Here is an 18,090-nt window from a genome sequence, read left to right on the forward strand (position 1 = left end):
ATATGCCCTTGATAGTGTGGCCTGACTATCACAATGGACATAAATCGATGGCATTGGTTTAGACCATAACGGAATTTCCAATAACAAATTCCGAAGCCATTCCGCCTCTTTACAGCATGCTGCCAGAGCTATAAACTCTGCTTCCATAGTTGAAGTTGTTATGCATGTCTGTTTCTTAGAGGCCCAGGAGACTGCTCCCCCACCAAGGGTGAAAATCCACCCATTGGTTGATAAATGGTCTATACGCTCAGTTATCCAACTAGCATCAGAGTATCCTTCTATTACAGTTGGATACCCACTATAACATAAACCATAGTCTATAGTTTTCTTTAAATATTTTAAAACTCTATAGACTGCATTCCAATGAGAAAAACTAGGATTACTGGTAAACCTACTAAGTTTACCTACAGCATATGCTATGTCTGACCTAGTACAAGTCATAGCATACATAAGACTACCAATTACACTAGCATACCCTAGTTGAGAGATGGTCCTACCAGTATTAAGATACAACTTTATATTTGGGTCAAAAGGTGTTGAAATGGGTGAACATTCAAAATGGTTAAACTTTTTAAGAACTTTCTCAATATAATGTGATTGTGTTAGAATAAGACCATTGTCCTGTCTTATGATTCTAATACCCAAAATCACATCAGCTTCACCCATATCTTTCATATCAAAGTTTTGAGAAAGATATGATTTAGTACTTTGAATGCTTGCAATATCAGTACCAAAAATTAACATGTCATCAACATATAAACAAATAACAACACCTTTGCTGCCCTTAAATTTACTGTATATACATTTATCTGATTCATGTATCTTATAATCATTTGACACTAAGACTTTATCAAATCTTTCATGCCATTGTTTAGGGGCTTGCTTAAGCCCATACAAAGATTTGATAAGCTTACATACTTTATGCTCTTGGCCTGGCAGAATAAATCCCTCAGGTTGTTCCATATACACTTCTTCATCAAGTTCACCATTTAAGAATGCGGTTTTAACATCCATCTGGTGAATGTGAAGTTTGTATATGGAAGCAAGGGCAATCAACACTCTAATGGTAGAAATCCTAGCAACAGGTGCATATGTGTCAAAGTAATCAATACCGGGTTTTTGAGTAAACCCTTTGGCAACTAACCTTGCCTTAAACTTTTCTATGGTCCCATCTACTTTGATCTTCTTCTTGAAGATCCATTTACATCCTATCGGTTTAGACCCAGGTGGTAGATCAACCAAAATCCAAGTTTTATTACCCATGATAGAATCCATTTCGTCATTAATTGCTTCTTTCCAAAAAGCAACATCTTGTGACTTTATGGCTTCTCCATAGGTTTGAGGGTCACTTTCTATGCTTAAGTTTAACAAGACAAAACCTTGGAGTTTTTCCCTTGTCCCTTCTACCAGGTAGGTTACAAAGTCAGGGCCAAAACTCATATCCCTTCTATCTCTTGAACTTCTTCTTATTTTACTAGGTTGTACACTAGGTTCACCAACTTCTGTTTGTGATTCTAAAGGATGATCTACAGAAGTTGTAGGTTCAATTTCTTTAGGAATTGCAGTGAACCTATTTTCATAGAAAAATGCATTTCTAGATTCAATTATGGTATTGACATCTATGAAATCATTAGGTTCTATAACTAAGAACCTATAGGCCTTACTGTGACTAGCATATCCCAAAAAGATACACTCAATACCCCTTTCACCTAATTTTCTTAACTTAGGTTTAGGGACTTTAACTATAGATCTACAACCCCAAACTTTAAGGTAACTTAAGTTTGGTTTCCTTTTCTTCCACAATTCATAAGGGGTTATATCAGATTTCTTACTTGGTACCCTATTCAAAATGTGACAAGCTGTAAGTAAGGCTTCACCCCAAAAACTTTTATTTAAACCAGAATTAACAAGCATAGCATTAATCATTTCAGTAAGTGTCCTATTCTTCCTTTCTGCTACACCATTTTGTTGTGGTGTATAAGGGGCAGAAGATTCATGGACTATGCCTACTGATTCACAGAAATGAGAAAAGTGATATTCACCACCTCTATCTGATCTGAGACATTTAATGCTTGTTATACATTGGTTTTCTACTTCAGTTTTATAAATCTTAAATTTTTCTAAAACCTCATCTTTATGACTAAGTAGATAAACATAACAGTACCTAGAATAATCATCAATAAATGTAACAAAGTACTTTTTACCTCCCTTTGTGGGAACACTATGTATGTCACATACATCACTATGAATTAAATCTAACAAGTTAGAAGTTCTATCTACTTTAGGAAATGACTTAGTGATTATCTTGGTTTGCATGCATGTTTTACATCTATCTACTAAGTCATTTTCATATTTAGGAATTAAGGTTAACTTAACCATATCATTCATTTTCCTAGTATTTACATGTCCTAAACGATTATGCCATAAAGATAAAGAAGAATCCAAAACATAAGCAAAGACATTCACTTTATTGATATTAAGTTTGAACATCCCTTCATACATATATCCCTTCCCAACAAAAGTACCCCCCTTAGAAAGAATGAACTTGTCAGATTCAAATACAAGTTTGAAGCCATTCTTGTTGAGAATGCTTCCAGACACTAAGTTCTTTCTAACTTCTGGTACATGGTAGACACCGGTTAGAGTGAGTCGCTTGCCGGATGTGAACTCAAGTTCCACCTTGCCCTTCCCTTTGACTTCTGCTGTCGACGAATTTCCCATGTATAACACGCTTCCATCTTCAACTGTTTCATAAGTTGAAAACAGGTTCCTGTCTTTACAGACATGCATCGTCGCACCAGAGTCAATCCACCAATCATTGCCATCTTCAAGCATATTTGCCTCTGAAATCATGGCGACAAACTTTTCTTTGTCTGTTGGTGCACCCGACTTCTTATCCTTAAGAAGTCGGCACTCACTCTTGTAATGGCCTGGTTTGCCACAGTTGAAACAAGCACCCTTTCTTTTCTTATTCTTATTAGTCTTCTTTTCAGGGTGTTTGTTTCTCTTCCAATTGCCTTTTCTTTGTTGGTTCGAATTCTTGACATTTTCCACCAAATGGATCTTAGAGGATACAGTTTCATTTTCTTTCTTGTCTCTGATTCTTGACTCTTCCTCAATCCTGAGGCATTGAGCCAAGTCTTCAATAGACATTTCCTCTTTCTTGTGTTTTAGACTTTTTCTAAAGTCTTTCCAATTTGGTGGAAGTTTGTCAATAATTGACGGGACAATGAAGGAATCATCAAGAAGGATGCCTTGCAAATGAATTTGATTAATTACATGTTGTATTTCATGTAATTGATCAATAACAGACTTATCATCTACCATTTTAAAATTTAAAAATTGACTCACAGTGAATTTCTTGCTACTGGCATCTTCCGCCAAGTATTTGGCTTCAAGTGCATTCCAGATTTCACTTGCTGATCCCATGCCTTGATATATGTCAAATAGTGTATCTGACATAGCATTTAGGATGTGCCCTTTGCAAATGTAGTCATCCTGTTCCCACTTCATCCTTGCACGAGCCTCCGCCAAAGTTTCATTTTCATTTGCTGACGGCTTTAGAGTAGTGAGAACATGGACCACTTTGAGTGATGTCAAAATGAAGTGCAACTTCTTCTGCCAGCGCTTGAAATTTCCTTTGTCGAAACGTTCGAGTTTGACAAAGTCTTGGGTCATTTGACGAACTGAATAAAGTGCCATTGAATCAACAGTAGAAAAATCTTGTCTTAAGATTGTTGGAAAATTTGTTGAGGGTACTGTTGATGATAGAAAACAGAAACTTGTTGCTTCAAGGCGTGATATCACTTTCATTAAGACAAGATTCGCCCCCACTAGTAGTGTGCAAAGGGGATCCGCGAATTGCCTCCAAGATACAATGAAGCCTAGTAGGGAAGCCCTACTAATGTTTGATGACGCGTAGCACTAGCGGAATCAAACCCGAAATGCCCTTCCGAAATTTCAAGCCTTAGAGAAATCTCTAGATTTTGTTTCTACAGAAAAACAGTATCTAGAACAGTAAACAAAAGAAAAACAGTATGTAGAAATACTTGGGGATTTTTGTAGGAGTGTAGAAGAGAGTGTAAAATCAGTCAGAATTGCCAATTCGATTTCTATCTGAAATAAGAAGTTTGCAAATTTTTATAGACCATCTGGTGTCTTTTCAGTGTGAAAAACACCTCTACAGGGCGAAGTGCAAAGTGCGCCTAAAAAAGCGCCAATAAAGCGCCACTATGCGCCCTATAGCCCATTGCCCACGCCGCGCGTGCGCGTGTGCGAACGGTGCGTTGCACCGTCCCGCGGGTCCAACCATGGGTTCAACCCAATGTGCAATCAACAAGAGTTAGAAAAGGTAGTGCTTTATAAGCCCTTCTCTTTCTTTTCTCTCATCCGATGTGGAACTAATTTTTTCAACTACACTTCTACATCCTTTTGTAAAAGCAAATATTTCTAAGAAAACATTTTCTTTTTCCCAAACGCTTTTGATAAAACATTTTCCAAAACACTAAAACATGTAATATACATGATTTTGAAAATGCAAAATCACTAACATTATATAGGGATGGCTTAAAGCCCTAGACTCCCTCACCAAACAGAGGATTCTTTCTTTCTTTCTTCTTCAAGATTTTGGGGTCACTAAAGCTTACGTTCTGTTTGGTTGCCGGGTTTTTTTTGTTCCTGGGAGTTTTGTGGGATAGTAAGTTAAATTTGGTTTTTTTTGTTCCATCCCATGTTTGGTTGCCTTTTAGCACTAGGTTTATTTTAATCCCACTCTTGTAATGATTACTTGTGGGGTGAATTTTTTAATCTCATTTTTGTAATGATTGCCATTTCATCACATCCTAAGATAACCCCAGGAACAAAAATAAACTCAGGAACCAAAAATAAGCTTGAGAAGAATTTTTTTCTACCCAACAGTTCAAGCAACTAAACAAAGGTTTTTTTTTTTCCCACCATAATCCGGTGAACCAAACATGGGATTTTTATTTTACCAGGATACTTCCAGGACTTTTTTTTTTCCCACCTATCTCCCAGGGTATTTTTTTCTCCCCCATAACACCCAGGAACTAAAAAACCCTGGCAACCATACAGAGCCATTTCTCGACCCTTCTTTTACTCATAGCTGAGTTTTTCTTATTGGGATTTGCTAGAGACCATCTCAGAAGGCATTTCGCGGACAGTCTGCTGCATGAGAGAGCAGCCACATAGGCTCACTTTTCAACAGATTTTGTCTTCATTCATGTGGTGGCTACTCTCTCATGCAACAGACCATCCGTGAAATGCCTTCTGGGATGGTCCCTAGCAAATTCATTTCTTATTCATTTAAATGATATGAGGTGGCCCTTCTTTCCTAGAAAAGAGGGGATGCAAAATTGCTTTTGTGAAATTGCCTAGACAATCTCATAAGATATCAATTGCAGCCCCACTTCTATATAGTTATTTTTTTTTGGGGTGTGTTTCCAACGACAAATGGGCCATTTTCCCTTTTCAATCTCCTTGCTTGCTTCATTGCTAGCCTTTGGACAGATTTGGGTCTCTCTTACCTTCCACTTTTGAGTGCCTTCTTCGAAACAACAAATTATAAAAAAATGCTTTAGAATTTCAAAAAGATGGCATGGTTGCTTTCACAAATAGAACACAAGCTTTTAATTCTTGCTTGTTTCCATGCAATCTGTCTAAAGCTGTTAAAATTGAAAAGTAGAGATCTTGACTACTCTTAGCATCTGGCAATGCAAATTACGTAATGCCTTCTTGCTGACATGCCTACTATTTAGCACTATCTTTTCAGCTTATCTATCAAGCCTACCCATTACAGCATTCTTAAAACTAAAGGCTTCTTGAACATGCGAACAAGACCGTTGCATCCGAACACCACTGAGGCTCACTCTAGACTCCATCAAATCATTCAAAGAAAGCCTCTTCTTCAACCCTGGCTCAAGCCTTTGCCTCGGAGCACTCTGAGACCTTAACTTTGCCTTAAACGACTGTGTATTCGCCATGTAATTAGGAAAATTCAAGTACTTCCGAGAGAAGGTATCCGCATTGAGACTCTTTGAAGGTGTCACTGGCATTCCTATAGTCGACCCATTGGAGTTCACGAAACGAGGGGTGCTATGGGCAGTGGAGAACCTGTATTCATTTCCCCAATCGATGTCTTGGAAATTCTGGCAATCGGGTATACAGAGACGAGCGGGAACATGAGATATTCTTGCAATTGGGTCTTCCCCACAATCTGACATGGATGCATTGGTTCTGTGAAATCTTGATTTGGGTTTGTAAGTGTCTATTTCAACTATCTTAGGGCTATCATCCAAGACATTGATCGTAGTTTCGATGGAGGCCGATAGCCTCCTGCTGTGGATTGATGCCATGTGTTTGCTTCTAGTGTCATCAAATCTTTCCTGAAAAAGAAGGAAAAGAGCTCCAATCAACAAAACTTATTCAAAGAAGGAAAAATCTTAAATCTGTAAAGCAGTTCAACAAACTTAGGCCAAGTTTGTTTTGGATTTTGAGAACTGATAGTGAGTCAAAAACTGATTAGGTGAAATCTTGATCTGTAAATCAGTTCATTTACTCAACAACCTTAGGACCTGTTTGTTTTGGATTTTGATAACCGATTGTTAGTCGAAAACTGATTACTGGGTACAAAATCCAAAATAAACAGAGCCCTAATGATGTGTTCATTTACACTCGAGATTGTAGAATTGAATCTTACAATGGATTCACGGGGTCGAACGTCTGCTTGAAGCCTGTGATCTTTGTTGAGAAGATAATGAGCCTTTTGTGTTAGGATAGTAGTCTGAGCTCTAATAAGAGCTTGCATGCTATGAAGAGTTGAGGCAGCTTGCTTTCGCACTAGATAACCTCGAACACGAGCCTGCAACTTCACTAGCCCTTTCAGAGCTCGGAGAGCTTTCTTCGCCTGCATTTACTCATGCAAGATTCAGTCACAGAGTAAACAAAGGAAATCCAGTAAATTTTCTGTTTAAAAGAGCTACAAAGCATAAATTAGGACATGCCACTCTGTTAGAACTACACTAAAATTGAAAGATTGAAACAGAAGTACTACTTGTTACTGAACTCTGGGATTGAGCAAATGAAGAAGAGAAGCATGATATGAAAAACAGAAAAATAAATATCCAATTTCTAAATCCATTTAAGCATCAGATTCAACAAGTGAAAAACAAATTGAGGGAAAATTCAAACAAAAAGTATCTAAAAAACCCATAGCTAGAAGTTCTTTGAAAGCATATTCAGCTAATCACAGTTCAATAATACCAATCTGCACAACCATTTGTAAGCCAGATTCAGTAAAATGCAGAAGAAAAAAAAGCTAAACAACAAAAAATAAAATTCCACAAGCAGGTTATAACAAGATTTGGCACAAAACAGAACCCAACATCACAGACATTGCCAAAACACACCCTTTAACCTAAATTTCCCAAATTGCTCTCCAATCCCCACAAACATCAGAAAAAAAAAATCATCTAGCCAAAATATACCCTTTATTCCTTTAACCAAAATTTCCCAAATTGCCTCTCCAATCTATCCAAACATCAACAGTATATAGCTAAAAAAAATAGAAAAAATAAAATTTCTTACCAAATAACCCCGAAAAACCGTCTGGATCTTGACCGCGGCCCACCGCTCGAGCCCACCGCCGAACAATGTACCTCTTCCATGGCTCGTAAGCCTCACAAAGGTCACGGCGGCCTGAGCCGCTGCCACAGCAGCATCGGCAGCTGCCGCTGTGGCCGCTGCCACCGCAATTGCGTGCTTGTTCTGCTCGTTTTCACTTTCTCTGTAATAAGACCTCAATAATGCAGCCTCGCCCTGACCACTCACCGGATTCTGACCCACGCCCCCACCGGTATCCCTCCCTGACTTGGCAAAACTGCACCTTTTCTTCTCCTTCCGGTCACCGGAAATCGAATTATCCTTCTTCCAACCCAATAAGCTCCTCAACCACCTCCCCGCCCTGCCCATTTTCCGGCAGCCTGAAAATGATAATTCCGGCTGGGAATGACTAGAAATGAAACAGAGAAGAAAAACCAAGCTGCGCTGCACCCTACAGAGAAAGAAGAGGAAAATGTGGGAAATGAAGACCCTAGATGAAAACTAAAGAGAAGAAGATTTCTTCCATTTGCAAAACGGGAGAAAGATAAGGAACGGTTTTTTTTAAAAAAAAAGAGAACTGTATTATAAGACAGAACAGATGCTACAGAAGAGAATAAAATGGCCCATTAAAAATTGAAAATCAGAGAGAAAGACCCAAAACATAGAGCTGTTAAAAAATGGTAGAGGAATTGAAACGGAGAGAAAGAGAATAACTCACCTTCTCGATTTCAAACAAAGAATGGATTTTTCTTCATCCAATGATGAAATTACACGAATATCTTTGAAAAAAAATGGAAAACCAATAAATTAACTATTTTTTTTCTTATGGGGTTTTCAGATATCTCCTTATAGCTAGAAAGTCCCTCTCAAGTAAAGGATCTTTCCAATGAAAAGGGCCTGAACTGAGAATCTCCCTTTATCTAGTAAAACTGTAAAAAAGAAAGACAGAGCTTTCTCTCTCTCTTTTGCTGTGAGAGAAAAACTGAAAAAGAAACGTTTCGAGTTTCGAGTCCTCTAATATGCCAAAAGTTCTTACCTACTCAGAGAAAGAAAGGAAAGAATACCTTTCCTCACGAAACTGTCGAGCCTTGTGAGGTATTTCTGTAATTTCGTACCGATTTTCCAGCATATTGTTGACTAAAGAAATTTAATGATTGAGAAAATGACGTTGCCTTTTCAGTTTCATAATCGTGGTGGGGCCCACAGTACGTTAAGGGATGGGCTTTGTATCGTCATTACAATGTAATGTACAGGGATTGGATTTTATCTATTTCACTATTAATCCCTCTAGCATTAAACAAAATGCATTCCTCGGTCTATAAAATTACAGAAATGCCACGCAATGGTGGCATTAGGTTTGTTTGAATTTGCCAGCCTAAGGGCGGGATCTTGGTGCCCTTTTGAAAAGAAAAGTTTTGAATAAAGATAAAAGGGTTTTGCTAGCGTCACTGCACAAGGCATTTTGCGGATGGTCTGTTGCATCTGACAGTACGCCTAGCAAATCCCAAGATAAAATTTTGAAGAGATAAGAGTTACTACTCCCCCATAGTAGATGACTAAACTACTCGTGCCGAAAAAAATCAGCCCGGTAAGATCATGCCAACCCTTCGATTTGTAGAGGTAAAAATGTACATATAACCTTTACAAATCGGTTTTTACCTCCACAAATAACAGACAAAAGTGAGATTCTCATGAGAGGAGATTAGAAATACCACTCAAACTGATAAAAGCACCCACTCAAAGTTATCTCATTGCTCGAGTCCATCCTAGCCATCCAATCAAAACAAGTTAAATACTTAAATCTACGATTGAAACAGAAGCAGGAGATTCTCGTTTAGTAGCAACAGCATACATAATGTGAGAGGTTCGAAGGGTATTCTGGACATTTCAAAAAAGCTAAACGGGAATTTAATATTTTTTCCCCGTAACTGATCGCATTTAGTAGAAAGGCACGAAAAGATAGAGAGATTTAAAATAACAACGAAATAGACTAAAATAGCCTTCACATTTTCATAAACATTAGAACGTCCCCATTTCTCCCCCCTGGCCACCCCCTTTGTAAAAAGAGTATTCATAAATAGAGGAGTTCTAAACTGAAGGGCAGCCTTGCAGAAATAGGGTGAAAGGGTGGCGCCCTTTCACCTCATTTCTACAAGGGCGCCCTTCAGTACAGAATACCTCTAATAAATATCCTAAGATGGGGTGGCCGAAGGAAGAAAAGTGGGGCGAATATATCGCTTCCTTATTTGAAGGGCTTGATCTGTGGGCCACCACAAGTAATGAGTACGTGTAACCTGAGGTGTGGAGTGAAATTGTACAGGCTAAATTAGACAGAGGTCAGAAAGCAGCAAAATGGGGCCACCCCCAAAAAATGTAGCAAACTGTTGTTGGTAGGCCAACAACTGCACCTACTGTAATTTTGTTGGGTTGTGGGTCCCAGACATTCAGCAATAGGAATGGACAGCATTTTTCTTAGACCTGGCAAACGGGCGGGCCGGGCCGGATTTGACCCGGCCCGTACGGGTCCGGGTCAAACGGGCCGGGTCAAAGTGACCCGGAAAATTCTACGGGTCATTGACATTGGACCCGCACCCGGCCCGTACGGGCCGGGTCGACCCGCGGGTCACCCGGATTTTTGACGTATTTTTTAAGAGTTTTTTTTTTATTTAGGGATTTGCTAGCCACCTTCTCCTGGGCTATTTTTCGGCTTGTAGCCCCTCCTTTGCTGCAAAGATTGGGTGAAGTACGGTCTGGGGCAAAGGTTGCTAGCAACAAAGAGAATTAAGAGAAGTAATCATTACGGATTTTTGAAATATTCTCAGAATTTCTAAGTTTGAAATGAAAAATTACCGTAAAAAGGTCAAAAGTAAAAAAATTACATATAAAATATGACAATTACCGAGAAAACTACAAAAAAAAGTAAAAAAACCGTCTTTTGCACTTTTTTACGGGCACCCGCAGGTCCACCCGACCCGGCCCACTTTTGACGGGCCGGGTGGACCCGCGGGTCAATTTCTAACGGGTCACCAACAGGTGACCCGGACCCGTAAATTTACGTGCGGGCCGGGTGGACCCGCGGGTCCGGGTCACTTTTTGCCAGGTCTAATTTTTCTTCTTGAGGAAATCCCACGAATCACGAAAAAATCCCTTTGGAATGAGCATGTATGATCTGAACCATTGAATGCTTCAGAAGCCCTAAAGCCTCATATGTTAATACAACTAGGGCAAATTGGGGTGCAAATTGGGCCGGGCTCAACCCGAACCTAACATAAATATCGAGTTAGATGTGTTGGGTTCTTGGGTTAGGATTGACCCTCTTGACATGAGGGTCAGTTGGGTCGGGTTAGGGTTGAGGTAATACCATCTCGGGATGGGTTAGGGTTACCCGCCCGAGCGAGCTGCACCCACGTAGACATTGTGGGCCCAACATTCAATTGATTTGAACCATTAACTTGCTAGGTCACGCTTTTGATCGTGTGGCCCAAATTACATCTTCCCTAGCGAAATTCCATCATATCTTCAGGGTCATTTTGTTGAGTTCCTCAGGTTGGAATCCCTAGGAAATGATGTGGCCAAAAAGAAAGGAAATGAAAAAAAAAAACCAGAGATTGCTTTCTTAATTATTAAAAAAGAAAGAGAAGTGATATTTAGGCCCCTTGATCACCGGGGACACCCAGTGTACGGGGCAATCAAACCCACTGGATTTTTATGACATCAAGTACATTAACCCACCTTTAGTCATTGATACATTGGTGTTGGGTGTCCCTAGTAATCAAAAGGGGCGTAAATATCACTTTCCGAAAGAAACGGTTGTTGGTAGCTCGGAGAGGAAGAAAGGAGTTCAACGCCATAGAAGCATAAAGGGGTTCAATTGGAGAAAAAAAATGCAGATTGATGGAAAAGAGGGGAGAGAGGGGTTCCTCTCCTGTCATCGCAGCTTGTACACCATGAAAAGTGTGGAGTGACTGACGGAGAATAAATTCTTGGAGAGAGAGAGATTGTAGGGGGAAGTTATTGTAGTTATGTATTTTCAATTCGAACACAAGTAGTTATAGGCAGATCATTTTTTATAGGGCTGCAACTCGGGTCGGGCGGGTCGGGTTTTGGAGAACCCAACCCTACCCGAGAAATATCCCGGGTTGGGTCGGGTCGGGTTTTTTTTCGGAAAACCCACGATTCCCAAACCCGGCCCTACCCATGATAAATCTCGGGTCGGTTCGGGTCGGGTCAGGTTTTTTCACGTTGACGCAATTTTTAAGGAAAATTCTTGTTTGACAAGGCAACTCAACTCATAGAAGCAGAAATTACACTCACATTACACTTGAATCATACAATGATGTAATTACACTCACATTACACTTGAATCAAACAATGATGTAATCAAACAATGTTGTAATTACAATCAAACAATGCTGAATCAAACACTTGAATCAACTCAACCCATAGAAGCAGAAATTACACTCACATACAGTAACAGTGGGTGCGTGGGTTTTCACTTTTAACTTTTAACTAACAATAGAAAAAAATGTACATAACTTACGTAACTCGGGTCGGGTCGGGTCGGGTCGGGCCCCTTCAAACCCGGTTCGACCCGAGATTCATGTGGGCTTTTGAATGATCAACCCGGCTCGACCCGAAACCCATGAAACCTGAGCCCAACCCAGGCTATTTTCGGGTCGGGTCGATGCGGGTTGGGTAAAACCCGGCTCGAGTTGCAGCCCTAATTTTTTATGTAAACTACTTGTAAACCTCTCTATAAATATAAGGGAAAAATACAATTTGACCCCTGTGGTTTCTGACACATTCAACTTAACCCCTAATGTTTAAAAAGTTACAAGTAGATCCCCTCCTCTGGTTTCAATTTGTATAAGGTAGGCCTCCTCAGTTGACGTTCGTCCATAGATTGAAGGGTTAGGATGATCCGATGGAGCTGATTTTTTGGGCACACCCTATCTATGTCAGGGCCCATCAAATGAACGCTTTGGATCATCCAAACAATGTGGGCCCACACCCGAATCCAAACACTACAAAAAACACAGTGGGCCCACATTGTTTGGATGATCCAAAGCGTTCATTTGATGGCCCCTAACATAGATAGGGTGTGCCTAAAAAATCAGCTCCATCGAATCATCCTAACCCTTCAATCTGTGGATGAACCGTCAACTGAGGGGCTCTAACTTACACAAATTGAAACCACAGGGGTCTACTTGTAACTTTTTAAACATTAGGGGTTTAGTTGAATGTGTCAGAAACCACAGGGGGTCTAAGTGTATTTTTCCCTAAATATAATGCAATGCAACCCTAAATGCATAGAGTTTTCTCCCCAGTTAATTACATGGTTTGATGCTTGAAAACCGTTTCCAAGTCCTACATCAACACCTTCAGAGTAGGGAAACCCAGCGTTTTCTCTTCTCTGGTTGTCGGTTTTGAGGTAACCAGCCACATATCAGAGCTGCTTTTAGCCCTGGCCCGGTGGGTGCAAGGTGTAGCTCATCGAGGCTTGGGTGCGTGGAGATGAAATCGCAAGGTTTATGGGACTTGCATCGCCAACGACTACATAGGGGCGACGCCCCGGCGTCGTCTGTCTTGGACGAACTTTCTATCTATCTATCTATATTATATACTATGCAGCTAACTTTCCAAGTGTCATTCGACTTATTTTCAAGAAATTATTTTCGGAAAAGTTTTTCTCCTTAAAATTCAATGCTTCCAGTTGGGTGAGAAAATCTCGCACAATGCAATGCTTAGCCTGTTTTCTAAAGTTCTCCCACGACTAGGACTGTCAATCGGGATGGGCAAGCTCGAAGCCCGCCCGTTCGGCTAGATAAAAGCCCGCCCATAATTAAAATGAGAACAAGCTAAACCAAGCTTGGTCAAAAGTTGAAGCCCGAACTCTAATTGGGCTGAGCTTGATCAAGGGTCGTCCAGCCCGTTATAGGCCCGGGCCCGATAATATATTTACTATATAATTTTTCAAGATTTTTTATGCCCTTAAAAATCAATAGATATTAATTAAATAGTTACTTAAACATTAACATCCTAGAGGCTATAGTTCGACATTAAATAGGGTTTTTTCATTTCTTTATTTTGCCCTCTCTTTAGCCCACTCAATATGAATGGTTTGGATCATCATATCCTATAGGCTATAGTTCAACTTTAGATTTATTAAATGAATACAAAATCTGGCAAAAAATCAATCGGTGTGGCTTTTCTCACATGCCAAAGCCAACAAGTTTAATGGTTTTTTTGTGCTTGGCTTAGTCTTTTCTCGTGCAACACATAAGAGGTGATAGGCAAGTCCGAACTCGGCCCGAAGCCCGTTGTGGAGTTTGGGCAAGCAGATTTTCTAATTTAGTCAGGCCCGAAGCCGGTCGTATAGACATGGGCTGAGCTTGAGCACCTCAGGCCCGCCCAAGCTCGGCCCGATTGACAGTCCTACCGACGACGTTGAAATGGGAATAAACATGGCAGATACGAGGATAAAATCTCGCCCTACGATACGTTCCCCACATCAACGAAGTTCCTTAAATAGAAATTGCCGCCTTAATTAGGATTTCATTGGTTTTAAATTTCAAAATTGAATCCCACGAAAACGAAATTCCCAAAATAGCATTTGCCGATTTCACATTCCTGAAAAAACTAACCTCTCCCTTAAAAAATTGTAACGCCCTCCCATTATGCCGTCTCTCTCTCTCTCTCTCTGCTGCCCATTGCAAAAGGGTTTTTAATATTCTTCTCACCATCCCATGGGCAGCTCTCTCTCTCTCTCTAACCTACATGCATGATTTCTATAACTGTGGCATCACTCCAGTTGTAGAAGATGATAGCAAAGGTGAGTTCTAACGTGTATGGTCAATTTTCTTTAGTATTTTAATGTTAAAAAAAATTTCTGCCTTCCCATGTCGTATTTTATGGCCAAATAAATCCATTCAGCTTTGTTCCATCATTCCATCAGAAATAGAGTGTTCGATGACTGAAATTTCTGAGATTTTCTCTGAAATATCAACCAGAAATCCAATCAGCATTTTAGATATTTTAAGGTTTGATGTGGCTGCAGGTCATGGGGAAAGGAAATGACCCATGGGAAGAAGCTGGAAATGAGCCCTAAAAAAGTCAAAACGGAGGGGATTTGCTAGGCAATTCTGCGGAAAGCCATGGTGACCCACTTTCCAGTAGGGGTGTAACTCGGGCCGGGACCCGAGACCCATTTTTCCAACCCGAACCCGAACACCAACCGACCCGATTTCCATCCCAACGAGGTTCGACCCGATTAAGGAACCCATTTTCAAACCCGAACCCGACCCAACCCAACCCAACCTGAGTTTTTAAGTTTAAATAAAATAAAAAAACTAAAAAAAAATGTCGGGCTTCACTCGGGTTGGGACTTCAACCCAACCCAACCCGAACTCGACCAGAACTCAACTCAAGATGGGAAAAGTCAAACCAAAACCGAACCTGGCCCGAGCTTAACCCGACCTGACTTTTTTTTCGGGTTTAACCCTGCCCGAGTTGAAACCCTACTTTCAAAGAGAGCCAGGCACCTTAAATGAATTAAATTATGGGATAATTACATTTACAACCCCTCTAGTTTCTGACACATCCACTTCCACCCATATAGTTTAAAACGTGACAAATATACCTCTGTAGTTTCAATTTGTTTAAGGTTTGCCCCCTCAGCTGAAGGTTCGTCCATAGATTGAAGGGTTAGGATGATCCGATGGAGCTGATTTTTTGGGCACACCCTATCTATGTCAGGACCCATCAAATGAACGCTTTGGATCATCCAAATAATGCATGCCATTCCTTAGGTGTGCAAAAAAAAATTCACAGTAGAAAAAAATCCATGAAAAATATTTCATGAAAATTTTTTCAATAACAATTTTCATGAAAAGACACAAAAGAAGATACACTTTTGTGTAGAATCTATAGATAGATACTAGATAGGTAGATAGAGAGTTTTTAATATTTTACAACATGGAACTGAGTCCTAATTTGCTTTCTCTTTCTACATACTTCCTCCCATCCAATAGATGAAGAATTTTCTCTAAATAGACCTAAAATCTCCCACACTTTCTCTAAATACCAATCAAACCATCAACCGAAATGACGAAAACACCCTAGCCAATCCGTTTGTCGGGCAGATAATTCAGTTGTATGTAAAGGAAATTTCAGTCATTTCACATTCAGTGTTTTCTTTTCACATCTATAGAACTCGAAACCGCGTCAAAATTCAGAAACCGCTTTTTGACGTTGGTTTTAGGGTTTCTAAATTCTCTCTCAGATTTACGTACTTTCCACCTCAATTCCTTTTCTTGATTTCCCCAATTTTATGGTTTCTTCATCTTTTTTCGAATTCTAGGGTTTTAAAAACCGTTTTTCATCTTTCCGAATTCTAGGGTTTCTAAAAACCGTTTTTCATCTTTCCGAATTCCAGGGTTTCTAAGAACCGTTTTCTGCTGTATCTGTGTTTTCTTTCTAGGGTTTTGATCTTTTCGGTAGGTTTTGAGCGTTTTGATCTTAGTATTGGCGTGATTCTTGATGGTTTTAGGGTTTCTAGCTTCGATTTTTCCGTCTTTTCTGTTCTTGCCCCATCGATCTGATTCTGAGACCATCTTTTATGTGAAATTGTTTGCTCGTGCCTCGGATTCTTTCTCTTTCTTTAGTCTCTGAGTACTAGGTCATTTTCTTGTTTGATTTTTTTCTCCCTTTGTTTTTTCCTCTTTTCCTTTTTAAACTTTTAGGGTTAGGGTTTCTTTGATTCTTGGCATGGGGAGTTCTGATAGTTTGAGCAGTTCGCCTTCGGAAACTGCGACGCAGTTTGGGGTGACAAAACCGATCTCCATTGCCGGGCCGAACGAGGCGGATCTTCAGAGAAGCTTGGAATTAGAAAGGGTATTTTCTATGCTCTATGTTTGTTCTTTTTTGTTTTATCTTCTTGTGTATTTCAATTTGTTGCAGGTTTATCTAATAGTTTTTAATTTTATCGTATGGAAGTTCTTGGTTGATTCGGGACTTTATGAAAGCAAGGAAGAAGCTATCAAGAGAGAAGAGGTTCTTGGCCAGATTGACCAGGTAATTATGCCTTTTTGTGTAGTATTTGCCTTCTTTCTTATTCTTCTTTTCCTTAGTATGATTGACTTAATAATGTCAAATTATCCTTCAAGCTGTATGACTTAGTAATGCCTTCAAGCTGAAACCAGATTATTGTTTCCACTATGCTAACCTTGAAGTTGTTTATTGAGGGAAGATGTGAAACAGATAAATATAAAAACCCATTAGAAGATAGGGAGTACACAACCTTAGGTCCTGCTTGGCATATGTTGCAAAAGACAATTTGAGTCCACCTGGGGCATCTTTGTTGCATCTGCCGATAGGGGATGTAAAATTCCCCTCTGGAGTAGACTTCTCCAGTGCATTGTACAGCCTAGCCTTAGATTTCTAGCCGTACTGCCACTTCAGAGTCTAGTCTATTATCTGATTGCTTTTCCTCTTTTATTTGTGAACCAATTTCCATTCTTCAATTGCATCAGATAATTCGAACAGTTATCTTTAATAAGGGTGGCTGCTGCCACACACTGCAATATCTTCCAGCCCATGATAGTTGAATGATGATAGTGGCCTTCAATTCTAGTCTTTTGGAGTCGCAGATCGTGCATTGGGAACGAGCCTTTCCTTGATTTGTTTTGAATGGCAGCTATATTCATAAAAAGGACCGAGATGGTCAGATACAAAAAAAGAAGATACAGAAACAACACCCCGATAATAGCAAAACGGAGTAAATCAAGACGGCAAAAAATAAAAAAGCTCCAAATCCTCCTTCGTGAACCCTTGTCTAGCAATCCTATCTGCAACCACATTAGCAGATTGATGCACATGCTTAAAGATAATAAATGATCATCCCACCCAATCTTTAATTTCATCAAATAATCTAGCAAATCTCTGAGGATAAGGATGAATGCCTTTGAGCCATCGAATCACATTCATCAACTTTAAACCTTGATGCACTGCACTTAACCCCGCTTCATTCGCATTCTACACCCACTCCTGCAGGACCAGGATTTCCCAAACTAGATCCATCAAAATTCAATTTCAAAAATCCTGGATCTGGAGGATCCCACACTTGTACCTCCTTTAATTGCATCTCCATATTATGACACTTCTCCCGCCACCCAAACCATAGGTCGTAGGCAGATACAAATCGAAAGCCAAGAAGGATTTTTACCCAAGTGATAACCAAAGCAATCACTTTGCTGTAGAGGAAATGAGATCTCTTGGAAAAGCCTCTGAATACTCTAGCATTACGTTCTTTCCATAATACCCATAAGGTAGCTAAGAAACAAGCATCCCATAAGATCTTCCCCTTTTCTTCCAAGAAACCAAGGACCAACTAACAAAAAGATCCTCAAGAGTGGCCAGTAACACCCAAGCAATGCCAAATATATATAGAATTTTGCTCCAAACCTCCCTTGCAAC

General features: G+C 39.9%; 2 protein-coding genes across 6 annotated transcripts in view; one reads left to right on the plus strand and one right to left on the minus strand.

Moving 5' to 3' along the window:
• Positions 1-5,578: 5,578 nt before the first annotated feature.
• LOC143861419 (protein IQ-domain 26-like) lies at positions 5,579-8,493 on the minus strand. 2 transcript variants are annotated; one of them, XM_077372349.1, is made up of 4 exons: positions 8,336-8,493; positions 7,603-8,068; positions 6,716-6,922; positions 5,579-6,401 (listed from the first exon to the last, which is right to left on the minus strand). In XM_077372349.1, exons 2-4 carry the CDS (start codon positions 7,984-7,986, stop codon positions 5,790-5,792), a joined length of 1,203 nt encoding a protein of 400 aa, XP_077228464.1. In that variant the 5' UTR covers positions 7,987-8,068; positions 8,336-8,493; the 3' UTR covers positions 5,579-5,789. The 2 variants fall into 2 exon arrangements, with proteins under 2 accessions (XP_077228464.1, XP_077228462.1); XM_077372347.1 differs by lacking the exon at positions 8,336-8,493 and having other exon boundaries at positions 7,603-8,315.
• Positions 8,494-15,837: 7,344 nt separating this feature from the next.
• The window catches only part of LOC143852044 (nuclear poly(A) polymerase 4-like), a 31,217-nt gene continuing 28,964 nt past the window's right edge, over positions 15,838-18,090 (plus strand). For 2 of the 4 annotated variants that reach the window (XR_013236639.1, XM_077361552.1), the window contains exons 1-2: positions 15,838-16,509; positions 16,612-16,689. Coding sequence is in view for 2 of the 4 variants with exons in the window: in XM_077361552.1 (XP_077217667.1) it covers positions 16,384-16,509; positions 16,612-16,689 (204 nt within the window). In the remaining 2 variants the exon portion in view is untranslated. The remainder of the gene's footprint in view (positions 16,510-16,611; positions 16,690-18,090) is intronic. The other 2 variants (XR_013236646.1, XM_077361559.1) reach the window with 1 other exon arrangement.

The sequence above is a fragment of the Tasmannia lanceolata genome, unplaced genomic scaffold (assembly GCF_043159265.1).
Source record: "Tasmannia lanceolata isolate RefF3 unplaced genomic scaffold, GAP_Taslan_0.1 ptg000003l, whole genome shotgun sequence".
Taxonomy (NCBI): Eukaryota; Viridiplantae; Streptophyta; class Magnoliopsida; order Canellales; family Winteraceae; genus Tasmannia; species Tasmannia lanceolata.